The following is a 15,544-nucleotide window of genomic DNA, read 5'->3' on the forward strand; positions in this document are numbered from 1 at the left end:
CTAATCGTATAGACGCACGTGAATCGCTAAAGGAAACGTATTTGTGTTATACTGGCTGATCTTTATGGCTTCGGAGAATGGACATTTGATAAAAGAATTGCACGTTTAACATCGACGCCACCGAGTCATTATATATATGTATATCATTTTTTTTTTTTGTTTAACGCTATCAATGTATCGTGGCATTTTTCACGTACTGGCAGCTGATCAATAAAATCCTCCCGTCTCTTCCTAATTACAGCTAGCCTTATAATAATCTGTTCTACTAAGGAATGTGTTTACTGAGAAAAACCGTAACTTAATCTAATCATCTCCTGCTACCTACAAGTTGTTTTCCATACTCTTGTCAGAGACAAGTTCTTTCAGGAAACATCAACGATTCGTTCTCGGATATCGAAATGATACGCCGCTCCGTTAAACGTGATATCGGATGAAATGAAGTGGTAAAAAAAAGGACCGAAAATTCCACGTCGCGATAAAAGTCTCGTTCCAACAAGATCAATTTAGGTGCACTAGTATAAAAATGTTTGACGAGAAACTAACGTGAATGAAACAGGTATAAAAATGATCTGGTGCTGATCTCGAGAAATTTTGCCCCGCTCCAAATCATTTGGTACCGGCAGTCAAAAAACGCGAGTTCATATAAAATAGAAACAAGCAAGAATGTGTTATGATAGAATAAAATTAAAAGACCACCGATGACAGACCTAATGTGATGATGCGGATAGTTATCCAGGATCGCTGCTATCCCTCGGGACGTAGCGCGCAGAAATATTATGCTGCCATTAATATAGCGCGAGGCTATTAAAATAAAGTGATTTATAAATTAAGTTAACGCCAAGTGTGTATGACATTTCGTAGTATGTTCGTTCCTTCCGTTTCTTTAGAATATTAACTATCTACAGCAAACTTAATAATAGATCGCGTCTCCATGATCTCGTTTCACGTTCGATCCGACGGAACCAAGTTCAATAGAAGATGATTCGCATACAATTTATGAATAAACATAATAATAAAATTACGTTTTACGTTCGCGGACGCAAATATTTCGTCAACAATGTTTATAATATCATTTTTCATTACTTATATTATAATCTTTCATATATTATTATATTCATAGAATCTATACATGTGTATACATATATAAATATAAATATACACATGTACGTCATTTATATTTTCGATAATATGAATTCTCTTTTATCAATAATCTAATTGAAACTTTTCATGTATATATATGCATCTTCTTATTATATACATATATATATTATATACGTATAACATAATATATAATATATATATTTATCTCTCTCTCTCTGTATATTTTAATATATTATTACTCGTGTTATGCGATATTTATGAATATACAATTGTTATTTTTTTTTAAAAGAGCGGTGAGCCAGCGCCTCCAGCTATCAATTGTACTCGTGTACACTTGTATATTTCAATTTGACGCTACAGCTAACGTTCCTCACGAGATACTTGGACTAAACCCATTATTGATTATCGCCTATCCCCTTGTATCGCCCCTTCCTATGTACCTACCCTCTCGAAAACAGAAACTCAATGATTTAAAACGTTATTTAATCAGATGCTGTATCCTCGTTCTCGTCTAGCAACAAACTATAAGCTGTATTTGCTCTCTTTTCCTTTTCTAGAACATTGACGATCGTTATCAACGTGAAATTTCTAGCTAAAATCGATTCCCCTATTTAAAGATTTGATTCTGATGTCAAAGTGCGATTGTTAAAAACGTGTCAAAGATTTAGCTGATTTATACAGAGTCCCACGTAAAGCAGCATCATACAGAACCCAAGGATGTATGACGTGACTGCTAATCACGGCAGATAATTTTCTTCGGAATCGAATCACCATTCGATATACATTTTGCATGACGAGTTAATCATCGCAAACGGAGAAGTGAAACGGTCGCTAGGCGAACGGAATATTTTCATATCGAAAGATGTCTCGCGATTACCTCAAACTATTGAAAACAGATGTGTATATAAATATAAATATCTCTATACGATAAAAATAGTTGGATTCGCGTCTCTATAATTATAAAGGAATGACAGAAAACAGTGTCCCGACTCGTAATGTAAAATTGCGATAATTGAAATTGTATTCAACTGATGTACCTTGAAGCTAAAAATAATTAGACGATCGTTTTAATATAGAACGTATCTAAAATCGCATTATAATCATACCAAGACTATTTACCCGAGAGGATCTCCTCGATCCGATGATGAATCGAGCGATTCTTATCCTAGCGCAATGAATTCACCGTTCCTGAGGCGTGCGCAAGGAACAATGATAAATTTATGTTTATATACTCGGTGTGTATATTAATCTAAACACTACAAGATACAAGTCGGATGAAGAGAGATTTTGCGAAATAAACACTTTGGGCTTCAGAATAAAACTTGGCAATAATGTATTACGTTAATCGTTCGACTGGACCAGCCAGTGTTGTAAATATATAAATATATGTTTATACGTAGAATAACTCTCTCCCTTTCTATGTATATTCATCTTGCAGCCAAGTTATCTCTGCTTTACACATGCAACATCTTTGGTTTTGCCAAGGTATTACTCTGTACGCAAGAAACTCTCGTTCGAATAGCCATGTTAAGCATTATCAAACTCGCTTGAAACAGCCTAATCATTTAATAGTTCAAGGAACAGTTCAATACAACGATCGTATCTCGGAGAAATCATGCTTCGTGTGTAAATGAATAGAATTTGACCCGCGAGGTGCACGTTTCAAGGTACTGAATCCTTTGTCAGATTCGATTTATGAGTTCTGTATGACCCTCTAACTAAAAGTATCTCTCGCGTTAGTAATATGATTATGCTCCTATACAAAAAAAGAGAAAAAAATAGAGTTATCTTTTACGGAACGAAATAATTGTCGTCGCCTCGAAACGTTTCGAGGACAATCATGGCCAAATTGTGCCATTTCATTACTAACATAATTATAGTTTTATCATGCCTTCTCTCAATAATCCTATACCATATACAACTAGATATACTATATGACTCTGATGTGGTACGTGTGTTATTTGTGATAAAGCCCCGTAACGTGGTGTATCACAGAACAATTGTAGTAGTTTATCATTTAACATGTAATATTTATATATATATATATATACATATATATGTGTATATATATGTATATCATAATAATCTTAAAAGATGGATAAATGTCGACGCGAACCATGATCGATGCATGAACAAGTGATGTGATAATGCAAGCGCTATAGTGATGTAGCGACAAAAATGACAACGGGTGGTAGGTGGCAAGTGGACGAGTGTGTCTCTGTGTGTTTTCATGTTCTTTTCAAGAAGGGAAGAGAGAGAAGAGCTACCGTTAACATCGTCTCAAGACGCGAAAAGATGGATAACGGAGCCCGATAATGGGGATGAACAAAAGTGCTGTACTTGAAATCAATGGATCATATTGGCGAGGGCGTTCTGACGTGCTCGTTTCGCTTCCTCTTCGCTGATCCTCTGCTCGATCAAATACTGAGCAGTGCCGATCGCATTGGGATAACCCGTGATAGTCACTATGCGGTTCCTAGTACCAGGAGCGAACATGCCCTTCTTAGAGATTTGTATGTTGGCGCCACTTAGGTGCTGAATCTCAATGAGGGCACGACCACCGGGTCCCAGAATAGCTCCCACTATAACCTCTGCAATTTCTATGTCTACTTTCTTGGTCTCCTTGTTGTTGGCGTCTACCTGTGTAGGACTCTTACTTACAAGTGATAACTGGTTAGTGCCCAGGCCAAACGAATTGTTGTTTAGATGAATAGCGCTGGCAGCTGTGTTGTTTTGTCTGAACGGATCAAAGGGCTCGTATCTGTCTAGTGTGTTACGTGGTGTGGGAGACGTAGATCCGAGAGCAGGAACTGTCCCGATCGGCCCGAACACGCCACCATTGTTGTTCGAACCGTTCGCGGTCGTGGTGCTGTCCATCGGATTCCCGAGGTAACTCATGCTGGACGGCATCCCGATGCCCATCCCGAGGAGATTATATTTAGCTAGTGTTGCGATAGCAGACAGAATTTCGCTAGCGGCAGGCTCGGAGAAGCCTGCCGTTCGTAGATTCAACTTTATATGTTCCAAGAGCTGCGTTGTCACCGGTGCTGTACCTGCCGTGATCGCAGCTCCCAGGTTCAAGTTCAAGCTCAAACCAGCACCGTTCAACAGGCTCACTGCAAACCAGAACCAGTTTCACTTCAGTACGATCTACGTCGACATTCGTGAGAATATAAATAGGAAGCGCCGATACATCTGATAAATTTTGATTTATGAACGTCCTCACCTGTGTTAATTCCAGCTGTGGAAGTGTACGTAGGGGTGCTTGTAGGTGCTTGAGCGTAAGGACTGCCTGTGGGATTGTAATTAGCTACAGGACCGCTGACATCTGCGTAACTGACGTTCGGGCATGTGCCACTTTGCGGATCGTCCGCCACTTTCGCTAATATCATCATCAGCGCGTTGCGGTTATTCTCTTTCTCTCCGATTACCGTTATACATCTCTCTTGCAGAGACACGTCCTTCGCCTTTTGACTAATTTGTACATACGAGCCGGACTCTTCTTTTATTTGCTTAATGTAATTTCCAGCTTTACCTATTATCATCCCTGCAGTACTATTAGGTACCAAAATTTTTACCTGAAACATGACATGGACCGTCTCGTAAAATTCATTTCGTTCAAACAGCCGAGACCGTAGTGCATGCGAAACAGCAAGTATCTGTACCTGTTTGTCCCTCTCTGCAGTAGTTTTTCCCGATTCAAAATCGACGGTCGTCTTCAGTGTGAGGTCTGGTTTTTCACGAATCTTGTCCATTATAAAATCCATGACCGCCATTATAGCTTCCAAACTACCCGTAATTAAACACACTCTTTCTGTTGTCCCTGCAGAGCACAGGATTATTCGTAAATATCTTTCTTCAAATGATCGGTCGCGAGCGAACGTGCTCTATGTACCTGGATAGAAATCATGCGACTTAGACATTTTGACCCGAGCTCCTGTATCCTTTTGTAGTTGGGCAATTGTGTCCCCTCCCTTCCCAATGATTGCTCCGGCTGCCACGCCAGGGACCAATACTTTGAGATGATATGTTCCATCTCCCCCTATGAAACACAAAGTCAGACAATGACTACCCTGTCTCGTTGAAAACTGGTATTAAAAAATCGTAAGCTACGTACAACGAAAAGTTATTCAAGCATTTAATGAACGTAGTGAAAGAAATATATCGAGGGGGGGCGGGGAGTAAACGGATTAATGTCTTTCAAAACGTTTCTACCCGAAAGTCGCAGTGACAGTTTGCGCATAATATTTTCAGGGACCCCAGAAAAAAGTTGTGATTTCTTTCTGAATCAGTGGAGAATGCGAAATCATGCGTACTCGCGGGCACGCGAGCGCGAAAAGAGAGAGGGAGAAACGTATGAACGAAAAGGCAGAGCGTGCGAGGCCACGAAAGAAAAACCGAGCCGCTCGATCGAAGCGTACGTGGAATTTGGCAAGTGCAATGCGGAATATGAGACCAAGTTTCGATGCGTCGAAAGCAAACAGCTGTTTGACAGATGGAAGCCCTGTGCGCTCGCTCGGTTCGCATCGACCTTGACCCGCAACCTCAGCAGCGGAACGGTGTGTGGCTGACAACTCACCGATACGCCACATCCTAGTTACTGCCACTCACAAACGGGGTAGCCAGCGCGTTCCTTTAGTACGCCGCTTTCGCGACAACGGCGGCACTGCACTACGGGAGAATGCGCCAAAGTAGACGATATGCGTACGGGATGGGACGAGGTGTACCAGGAGCCACTTCCGACGTTATTGCCGCGAGGCTACCGTTCGCACGTCGCCCGACGAAACGGTCGCAACGGTGACCAAGTTGCAGAGTCACGAACCGTGATCGACAGCCACCGCAACCGCGATTCTCCATTAACGATGTTCACAAACACGGGCCGCCTACGCAGGGACAACGATGACGACGGCCACGATGACAGAAACCGACGACGACGACCACCGCGACGACATCGAAGGCCAAGAGGCAAGATGAAGACGAAGACGAGCACAAAGTAGACGAGATAGGGGAATAAGGACGATGTTGACGATGACAGCAACGACGAGAAGGGGGTGGGGTACAGGCGACGGCGAATATGAAAACGACAATGACAATGATGACGTTGACGAGAATAAAATGAACGTCAGCGCGTAGGTACACGGCTTACAGGTGTCGCGGTACGATGTTTCGCGCTTCTTACGATGTCTCGGAGCAGGAGATGACGGTGTTACGAGGACAAGAAATTAAGGAGGCGAGAGATACGGGAAAAGAGAAGGAGACGTGGCACGAGAGGATGCGCGAACCGCTGTGCGGTGCACCGTGTTCGCGTTCTCGCCTTCGTGTACACGTTCGCCAGCCGTTCGAAGTGGGAAACGAAAGGGAACGGCCACAACGAGCGAGCGGTGCTGCTGCTGTGTCAACAGCAGCACCAGCGACGAGATTGTCAAACGCGCGCGAGAGAGTAAAAAGCAGTAAAGGGGATGGAAACAGAGAAAGACGGAAAAAGAGTGAACGAGAGAGCGAAGGCGAGATTAAAAGAAGGAGACGGAAAACGATGGAGCGAGCGAGAAAGAAATTCATCGTGAGTGGCTTTATCGTTGGTATACGTGTATATGTATGTAGGTACGTCGACGGAAGGTACGTAGAGGAAATTTTCGTGACCGTCGCGAGAGAAACGATTGACAACGGGCAATTGAAATACCTGATCCATAATGGGACCTCTTCGTCGCACCATTTTCCGTGTCACAATCGAGTGGCCGCTTCCTGGAGTCTGCAATCTCCGGGGAGGGACACGTCTCCATTCCTGAGTCGGCAGCCATCTTGTCTTTTCGGTCGGGCACTCCAAGAGCAACGAGGAGAGAGAGATAGTGCAAGTGAGAGGTGTACTTTGACACAGAGACGATAGCCGCGACCGGTGGCAAGTGTCGTTGAAGGCGACCGATGGGAGACGCACCACACACGGACCGGACGAACGAATGAACGTACGCACGATCACGATAGGTTTAAGCGGAAGGGAGATGACGGACATATAGACACACGTATAGGCGAACGAACAAACGACGAAAGCCCTCGCGGGGTACACCGCGTCTCACTGGCGACTGCTCGCGGCTGCCTTGCCAACCAGCTGGTTGATACTCGATGTGCTGTGTGCCTCGGCCCTCGCGTTCCTCTCTCGCCCTCTCCGTCTCGCTCGCTCGCCTGTATCAGCTCCAATCGCCAGTACGCCTCGCTCCTTTCCACCAGCCCTCGCGGGCTCCGTTCCGCAGGGACGTACCGTCCGACCTGCACCGGAGGCGACTCATTCCGGGCCCTTGCGCATTCGACGCGCCGACACTTTCCATCCTTCGACGAAGAAATGCTCGAGCTCGACAGAAACGAGTCGCTCCTTCCTCTCACGCTCGTTCATCTTATCGATTCAATGCCCAGTTTCCCTTGATTTATAACCCTTTTTCAAATTGCCAATTACTACTCGAACGTTACATTACATAATCTTTTATTGCGTCTTTTGCCACTTTTACTGCTTGTCTCACCGATTTAACGTTTCGTAACAAACAATCCGATAAACGGTTCCTAATGCGCATCGTGAACGATTTATCGCGAATCGACGTAAGATCAATGAATCGTTACCGATTAATTTCCCTGACCTGCTGACCGTCGTCCTAACTCGTAATACTGTGACTTACCGCGGCCCGCTGCGTTTATCGCAAGTATACGTGCATGCATGCATGTACGTACGTACATATGCGTGTAGGTAGACGGAAGAAGTGTTTTATAAAAAAATTATACTTTTATCACATGTGACAAGAAAATTTCAATGGTATAAAAGCATTTTTCCTCTCAAGGACGTTAATCTCGTCGTTAATGCGCATTGCAGTATGACATCATAGTTGATGTGCAAGTGAATAAGATCCGTTTCGTTTCCTAGCAATCATTTTAACAGTAATTTTTCGTAGCCGCTTATCAACCAATCGGTTTTTATCGACACGTACATACAAATACATGTTACAGCATCGTATGGTGGGTCAATTATTTGAATAAACATTTCTCATTTCCGGAAAATCGAATTCCCACTGAAACTATCGAGATCCACTGTTTATAATTACATATCGTCAAATGTAAACTACGAGAACAGATTCGTTATCTTCGAGTATATGAGTAAGGACTGAAAGCAAGCAAAATGCCGTGGGTTTTCTCTGAAAATGAAATCATTCAATATACACGTAAACATCGCGTGTTTTTTAGGAATATCCGTATCCGTTAGAGCCGCGATAGAATTATTTTTTTAAAACTTCATGTAAACTTAACTTCTGGGAAACCTATTTTTCGCTCGTCAACTTGTAAAAGAACATTCATGTACTTAAATTTAAGAATTTCACCCAAAGTTTTAATTTGACGAGGGAAACACAAATACTATGCTCTATTGGCTTGTAATGCGTCACGTGGTCAAAAATGTGACTCATTTTGCGCTATTCTTCTGGTATGTAGAATCCAGCAAAGGTTTGTTTCTACCATAGCAACTCGTCGTTAAACCGATAGCAATTTTCTAGAAAATCAAGGTCTTCCACCCACGTTTAGATCTAAACGAGTAAGATTGACAACATCAGTGCACTATCAGAATGTGCGATCGCGCTAACGTCCGTTGCAACACAATAGATTTTCTACGATGGGCAGAAACGAGACGCAGTCATCGTTCAAACTCGTGTACATTGTTCTCTAATACGGCTTACGTGCATTACCCGATATCGGTAGCAGTACTGTAAAATGATCGCGACGATTCACTTCTGAAATGTGTACTTTCCGAAAATACATCATATTCTTTTCTCTCTCTCTCAACGTGACGTGACTTCACTAATCAGGAGGAGTAAAGTCCGAAGTTGCAGTGATGTCAGACGATACGTAATTACGTAAATAAAAATTGATTTCAACGGTTGCAAACGGGAGGAGAGTAAGCGAGACGCTGTATCTATAGAATTCAGTCGCGTGTCGCAATGCTGTTACTGTAGTTTTGAATGCAGCCCGTCTGTGATACGAGGAGAGGAGCAACGGAACCGCGCGGTTCTTATTCCGAAATCTGTCTCATACATACAAATATAAGTAATCGAACGACTCGTCCACGCGCGTATCTCGGGTTCCCCGCCCGGACAACTTTGTCCATCCCGTAATACTTCCTGTTTATTGGCACCTCGTTTTTGTTTCAAGCGGAAGACGCGGGCATATCGTGTGTCCACACGGCCACCGCAGCTACTCCTCCCAATCCGATTATGTAGCTGCATGTAATACCGCGTATGCCGTAATGAATTTTTCGAGCGATGGGACCGCCGGTTCATAATCATTGCTTGCGACCTCGCTCCATCGCATTTCTCTCTCTTATGACACACGGTGCATGCACGTATTTCAACGACCGTCCCGACCGTTACAGAGATTCTATTAGGAGTCTAATATGTGAAAGAATTTCGATTGGAACGATAAGTACGAGCCGACCGAAAAGTTTGGTCGGCTCCAACTGGTTGATTGGGTAACGATCTTGGAATCTTTTTCTCTTATTATTGCATCACACGTCCAGCGGACCGAAGGAGGTAGCATCTCTAAATAAGTGTATATATTACTATTGCTAACCGGTTTATCATGCGATGTGATTTCCGATTGTGATACCCACTCGGTTCTTAAGTGCGTTACCTAACTGCTAAAGGAATAAGTTCCTTTAGCAGCGCGATGTCCTTGTCCCACAGCAGCTCGAGTGAACGAGCTAGATCCCTGCACTCTTTTAGACTTTGGGTTAGCAAGCTGTCCATCTATACTTGAGCGTGAACACACATTGTGCTGCACGCACGATGCATACATTTAAATGCTTATCCAAGGCCGTTGTTTACTGACACATCGGCTCGAGGCTCGTGCTACCGTTAAAATGTTATCTCGTAAAACTGCAGCTCATGTATCTTATAAGTTCCTCATCTCCAATACTCCCGATAAGATTAGGTTTCTATACATTTCGAAAGTCGAATGTCCATTCGAATCGATGTACACATGATGACGAAAAAATATTTGCAACAAACCACTCTTGACGAGTGGTTTCAGATTGAAATGCTCTCTAAATACAAGTAGCTATTAGAGATAGTTCAACAAATATATTAGTTTTCGTGCATCGGACATTATGCAAGCGGAACAGTTCCTAGCTACGTTGACCTCATTTCTGAGTTGACCTTAATATCATACAAGGTACTCCAACTCGATCTATACAGTACCTCCCGCGTTCTATCAAGTTTTTGGAAACTCTTTCACGCATAAACACTCAAATGAAATCGTCGCAACTGTATCGAATAAAATTATTAAGACATTTTTTTTATTCCTACTGCAATCATCGTTACTTCATCACTCATTAAAAACGAATGATTACAACCATAATTCCAAAATTCCAATTGCAAATTATCGAGACTCTTGGCTGAAATAAGAATTTCGTACATCTTTATAATTCTTACACTATTATTGAAATATCCATTTTTCTAAATAATTTTTTATGACGATTCGCCAGCTTGACTAGCTGGGTAGTCGAGGAAAACATAACCTTGTTCCATGTCTTCGGACCATGTATTGCTACCTTTGGGTAATCACTAATTATATAATGTGATCATCCTTGATAACTGCGCGTTTTGCGATAAAGATGTTGGAACACTTTAGAGCCTTGCACTGTCAATGCATTTTCACTTTTCGCGATGGATGACGGTGTCGTCGAAACAAAAGTGAAGATCCTATTTTTTGCCAAAGCGAGAGAAATAACAGGGAGAAAAGAAGCTTACATTACCGTGCCGCAGAAATTATCGTATACCGATTTGAAGAATAAAGTTATAGGACAATTTGATTTGCAAGTTATTCGTGACACGTTGATTCTTGCTGTGAACGAAGCATTCGTTTCTTCGGACGCGATCGTAGAATTCACAGAAAACGACGAAATTGCTGTTATTCCGCCGCTCAGTGGAGGTTTGTGTTATTTTACAATGATTTAAATATGTTAATGAGCATATGCATATTCTGTGTTTAGGATAGCAATGGATGCTCCAAAAAATTTTGTGAAACTTCAGCAAGAGGAACTGAATATTACAGATATAATCAATTTGGTAGTAGCTCCAAATTGTGGAGCTGTATCGAATTTCATTGGTATTACTCGCGACAATTTCGATAATAAAAAGGTACCTATTTGCGTTTTATTTTCGAGCCTAGAGATGTCACCAATGAGTATGTTTCTTAGGTCCTAAGATTGGAGTATGAAGCATATGAACCTATGGCATTAAAAGAAATAAATGCCATATGTTCAAAGATTCGTTCTCAATGGAACGTGCATCATATTGCTGTGTACCACCGGTTAGGACAAGTACCAGTGACCAAAGCAAGCGTGGTAATCGCTGTCTCATCTGCACACAGAGAGGAATCATTGAAAGCTGTCGAATATGCTATCAACGCACTTAAAGCATCAGTTCCAATTTGGAAGAAAGAAGTATACGACACTAAGGAGGCTCAGTGGAAAGAAAACAAAGAATGCGCTTGGTCGAATAGTAAATGATTTTTTATTCTTGTAACTCAAAGTTTTTCTTTCTCTAACAATTGTTAAATACATTTATTCCTGTTCCAAGTTTTATATTATATTTTTATGTAGATATTGTTGGAAATTTTTAATTTTATACTCAACAATGAATGTTAATAAATAATTGTACAACCGTTTACCCATTTTTTGTTTATTTTTCATAGTTTCTGATACGATTGATGTACAAGAATCAAAAGATATTACAATATCAAATGAAGTAGTAGAGACAGTAGTAGAATATGATGACGAAGAAGAGGAGGAAGAAGAACCTAATGTGATAATCGATCCAAATATCGTTCAAATTCGAGCCACACCTGATGAATTAAATCATAGAATATCGTCGTTCATCGAAAGAAAACGGCAGCAAGTGAATATCGTGAATGTACGAGAATTTTGTTGTCACAGGTCAGTCGATAAAATATACATAAATCATTTGTATATATTTTAAATGTTACGACGTTTCAGGGATCAAGACGGTGAAAGCGAAGATTCCTGCGCCAGGGTGGATGCAATACTCATTAGGAGGAAGGATTCGAAAAGTCATGTCAAAGGTAAAATAAAGTGTGTAGTTGCACTTGTAAAAATCGATATTCTAATCTTTTTATGGGAATTCTTCTTAGTGCACAGAGTTCTAAATGCATGGGGACCTCAGACAGTGGATCAACGAACTTTGCATAAAGCTATCATGTCAGGAACAGATCAAACCAACAGTAATTATTCGTCTGTATTAAACGAACGATTTTCAACCACCGAGAAAATACTCGGAATAAATCGCCCTGTTCCGAAAGACGTGTATGAGAGACTTAAAAACATCGAAGATCGAATACTGTACTTGGAAGGCATATCTCCTGAGTACAAAGACCTTTGGGTAAGATTTTAATCAAACGGTAAAATCGGATAAACATATCCACCTGTTAATTAATTATTTGAATATCTTTTATAGAAAGCAGAAGACATGAACAATCTCAAGGGAACATATAAACCAGTCAGAAAACGAGTAAGTGTTATAGATAGAAATGAGAGAATATACCGAGCGTCCAATGTATTTTTATTCACCCCGTGAAGGATGAGGGAAACATGCTTAGAACGAGTTTCTCACGTGCCGATAGAAAAAAGGATACTCTTCATTTTCTTTCTTCCAATCGGCTGGTTTCAAGCCTCCCTTTTGAACGCTCGGTCTATTTTGTTATCCATGCATTTTTCACTCACCTGACTGATATATCGTGAATGAAATTTCAGACATATTCCATGGCTGAACTAGATTCCAAGCTGCATGATCTGGAAGATAAATACGTAAAGAAAATGAAATAACCTTTTGTACAAATTTCGTAAAAGACTGATTGAACTTTTGTATATCATTAAATAAATAAACAGTTTATTCTTTGTATACCTGTCGATCTGACATCGCACACGTCTTGCCGAAGTATATTAATGCTTGTAACGGATCTTGCGCGCCAATCTGTCAAGCAGATGATTTAGGACTAATAAATCATTAAAATTCGATATTCGTCGTACAGTATCGCGATGAAAGGCAGTGTCCTTGACTGGCTTTAACTTTTGGACAGGATTGTACACGAGTTTACAGTAGTTCGTATTTCAGTTGATAGAGGCAGTCTTCGTCGTGATGCCATACGGTATGGCCGCGGTCCGTCCAAGTTTTCCCTTTATCCCGATCACGATTTGAACTAAATCATTAATAGTAATGTGTTGTACGTCCGGGAGTTCAATGAAAACTGGCCGTCCCACCGAGTGCTGGTGAGTATTATCAGGATATTTTCATAAACGCATGCATCCCATTGTGTTTGCCGAGCACGCGGCCCGCACGTCGTCTGCCAGGGTGACAAGCATCCTATTTCCTCTCACAGCTGAGCCGATGGACCATTCAATTCTGTCGGTTTTATGGTTTTTACGTTCACTCGCTTCCGCGCGTCAGTTGCACAACGTTTTCTTTGATATTTCAATAATATTTTCCCTCGACTTCGTTCACTGACATTAAGCCGAACGGATTGTAATCAGGATCAAGGACAAGTGTCCTTAGTTTCCAGTGAATTTTTCAGTTTTGGCCATCTTGGAGATTTTCGGGTCAGAGAATAATTTCCCATCGAACGATGCTCGATGTACATTTTGGACATCAACACCCGCTTCCTTCGCTTTCCTCATCGAGAAGCATCGTGTATTTTTAAGCGATCTATTTCCGTCCTGGCACATGGGTTTCTTTTCATAGTCTTAAATGTTAACTAACGTCCAACTGACGTCCGGTGACATATCGCAGATACATAAACCCCCGTCTTTGTTCGTAGAAACAATTGCGTCCATTTTCGAGACAAAGCGTAACAACTCCGAATCGTCGATCTTCTTCAGTAAAATGCCTAAACTATTCGGTAATCAATTTCCACAGAAAGAAACCGAGCGCACGTGTCATTTCCATTGTGCTGCACTGATAATCCCTTGCTAGCAGTGCAGAGAAAATTATGGAAACGTACTTAGACGGTAGCGAGATATCTATCTTGATTTATGTACGAGCGTGGAATGGTTAAAAGAGAAAACCGGGTCGTGAGCGCTACCAGAACAGAAAGAATGCGATTCGAAAACGCGAATTTCTTTCTTAACGATGTTTCGACATTTTCTTTCGACTCGGCGAGCAAGAACCGTCGCTGCGTAATTGAACGTGTTTCAAGGGGTTTGCCGATTCGGAAACCCTTCGCCAGAACGGGGTGCGATTAAATTTACACGTGTACGTCAGCGTTCGAAAGAGAACGGACAAGTACAATCGCGTAGTTTTAACAATTCATTCATGCAAATTCCGCGGCAAACGGAACCTTTGATACACCGGAGATTCTCTTCACGTGGCAAGAGCAAATGCCCGTAGGCAGGGAACCTCATTCACCTTCACTTTTAAATTCATAAAGAGTCTTTCGCGAATATCTCTTTTGAATACCATTGCTTATAATCGCAGATCTTTTAATTGTCGCATCGATAAATAAGAATTAAAATTAACTCGCTGGTTAGAATTTCGTTTAATTAGCCTGACTAAATAATTTTTATTTTTAATTTAGTTAGGTTTGAATTAAACATCAAACGTTAATTGTGTAATTCGCATTCCATTAAAGTAGAAGTTTAATTCCTTACTTTCGAGTCTGGATTTTACTGATTGTGAAACGTAAAACTTTGAATCGATCGAACGTGATATGAATCTCGAAATAAAATAATTGACGTGATTATCTCAGCGACCTCGTGTACTTCAAAAAAAGCATAATCATTCGATCGTCAAATACCGGAAGTGATGAGGGAAATCTTATCACAAAAAATGTTAATACGTGACTGTCAATTTAGATTTATACGTGTTTATTATACAGAATGACTTTGTGGGCCGTTAAACTTTCGTAAAAACGGGTGTCATCCTCCGGCAAAAAAGTGAAACATTCTCTTCCGACCCAAACATACATACTGCGCACTTATTGTCGACGAACTTTGAACAACGTTCCAGCTTCTGCGTATAAAGAACAAAGCGTTAGAAAAAAAGGGGTGATGAAACGAGGCAACTTTTCCAGCCGGTTAAACGTTTTGCTTTCAAACCAAGCAGCTTTCGTTTCATTTCTGGAAGTATTGGAGGAACGATGATCATGTTCAATTGTCGTTAGCTGGAATTAATGATGAAAAATGCGTAAAGATCGGATTTGGGGACGATTGATGCGTGACAAATTCTGATCAACCGGCACGAAAGGCTGTACATTTAAGAATGTTTTGGCTATACAATCAATCCCAACAGTTTATGCTCTTTAGAAACGTATTTTTTAAAAAGAAATCAGACGTCGGAAGAACATTGCTAATAATAAACAACAACAAACATTTTACCCCTTCAAATTTCGCGAAATTTTCGTTTTTTGC

General features: G+C 41.3%; 3 protein-coding genes across 7 annotated transcripts in view; 2 read left to right on the plus strand and 1 right to left on the minus strand.

The window, feature by feature from the left end:
* Positions 1 to 1,415: 1,415 nt before the first annotated feature.
* On the minus strand, positions 1,416 to 7,201 carry pasilla (RNA-binding protein Nova-1-like protein passilla). 3 transcript variants are annotated; one of them, XM_026815048.1, is made up of 6 exons: positions 6,782 to 7,201; positions 4,997 to 5,143; positions 4,767 to 4,924; positions 4,328 to 4,679; positions 3,763 to 4,217; positions 3,601 to 3,692 (listed from the first exon to the last, which is right to left on the minus strand). In XM_026815048.1, the coding sequence occupies exons 1-6, from the start codon at positions 6,897 to 6,899 to the stop codon at positions 3,684 to 3,686; spliced, it is 1,239 nt and encodes a 412-aa protein (XP_026670849.1). In that variant the 5' UTR covers positions 6,900 to 7,201; the 3' UTR covers positions 3,601 to 3,683. The 3 variants fall into 3 exon arrangements, with proteins under 3 accessions (XP_017883147.1, XP_026670848.1, XP_026670849.1); XM_018027658.2 differs by having other exon boundaries at positions 1,416 to 4,217; positions 6,782 to 7,199; XM_026815047.1 differs by lacking the exon at positions 6,782 to 7,201 and adding an exon at positions 5,681 to 5,877 and having other exon boundaries at positions 1,416 to 4,217.
* Positions 7,202 to 7,462: 261 nt separating this feature from the next.
* On the plus strand, positions 7,463 to 13,043 carry Mocs2B (Molybdenum cofactor synthesis 2B). 2 transcript variants are annotated; one of them, XM_018027530.1, is made up of 8 exons: positions 10,970 to 11,055; positions 11,117 to 11,264; positions 11,324 to 11,627; positions 11,821 to 12,061; positions 12,122 to 12,207; positions 12,277 to 12,524; positions 12,600 to 12,653; positions 12,896 to 13,043. In XM_018027530.1, exons 2-8 carry the CDS (start codon positions 11,124 to 11,126, stop codon positions 12,965 to 12,967), a joined length of 1,146 nt encoding a protein of 381 aa, XP_017883019.1. In that variant the 5' UTR covers positions 10,970 to 11,055; positions 11,117 to 11,123; the 3' UTR covers positions 12,968 to 13,043. The 2 variants fall into 2 exon arrangements, with proteins under 2 accessions (XP_026670850.1, XP_017883019.1); XM_026815049.1 differs by lacking the exons at positions 11,324 to 11,627; positions 11,821 to 12,061; positions 12,122 to 12,207; ... (1 more) ...; positions 12,600 to 12,653; positions 12,896 to 13,043 and having other exon boundaries at positions 7,463 to 11,055; positions 11,117 to 11,208.
* Positions 13,044 to 13,240: 197 nt separating this feature from the next.
* Positions 13,241 to 15,544, plus strand: part of TTLL5 (Tubulin tyrosine ligase-like 5) — a 29,476-nt gene continuing 27,172 nt past the window's right edge. For both annotated transcript variants that reach the window (XM_018027629.2, XM_018027631.2), the window contains exon 1: positions 13,241 to 13,411. The gene's annotated coding sequence lies outside the window, so the exon portion shown is untranslated. The remainder of the gene's footprint in view (positions 13,412 to 15,544) is intronic.

The sequence above is a fragment of the Ceratina calcarata genome, unplaced genomic scaffold (genome assembly GCF_001652005.2).
Source record: "Ceratina calcarata isolate Rehan_Ccalc_2016 unplaced genomic scaffold, ASM165200v1 scaffold428.2, whole genome shotgun sequence".
In the NCBI taxonomy this organism is placed as follows: domain Eukaryota; kingdom Metazoa; phylum Arthropoda; class Insecta; order Hymenoptera; family Apidae; genus Ceratina; species Ceratina calcarata.

Excerpts from the sequence above, each read along its gene's own strand:
- Mocs2B (XM_018027530.1), top strand. The coding sequence starts at position 11,124 with ATGGATGCTCCAAAAAATTTTGTGAAACTTCAGCAAGAGGAACTGAAT. Across the intron at positions 12,525-12,599 it reads CTGAGTACAAAGACCTTTGG|AAAGCAGAAGACATGAACAA; the intron begins GTAAGATTTTAA and ends TATCTTTTATAG. Across the intron at positions 12,654-12,895 it reads ATAAACCAGTCAGAAAACGA|ACATATTCCATGGCTGAACT; the intron begins GTAAGTGTTATA and ends ATGAAATTTCAG.
- pasilla (XM_018027658.2), bottom strand. The coding sequence starts at position 6,899 with ATGGCTGCCGACTCAGGAATGGAGACGTGTCCCTCCCCGGAGATTGCA. Across the intron at positions 4,925-4,996 it reads GTCGCATGATTTCTATCCAG|GGACAACAGAAAGAGTGTGT; the intron begins GTACATAGAGCA and ends TGTGCTCTGCAG. Across the intron at positions 4,680-4,766 it reads CTGCAGAGAGGGACAAACAG|GTAAAAATTTTGGTACCTAA; the intron begins GTACAGATACTT and ends GTCATGTTTCAG.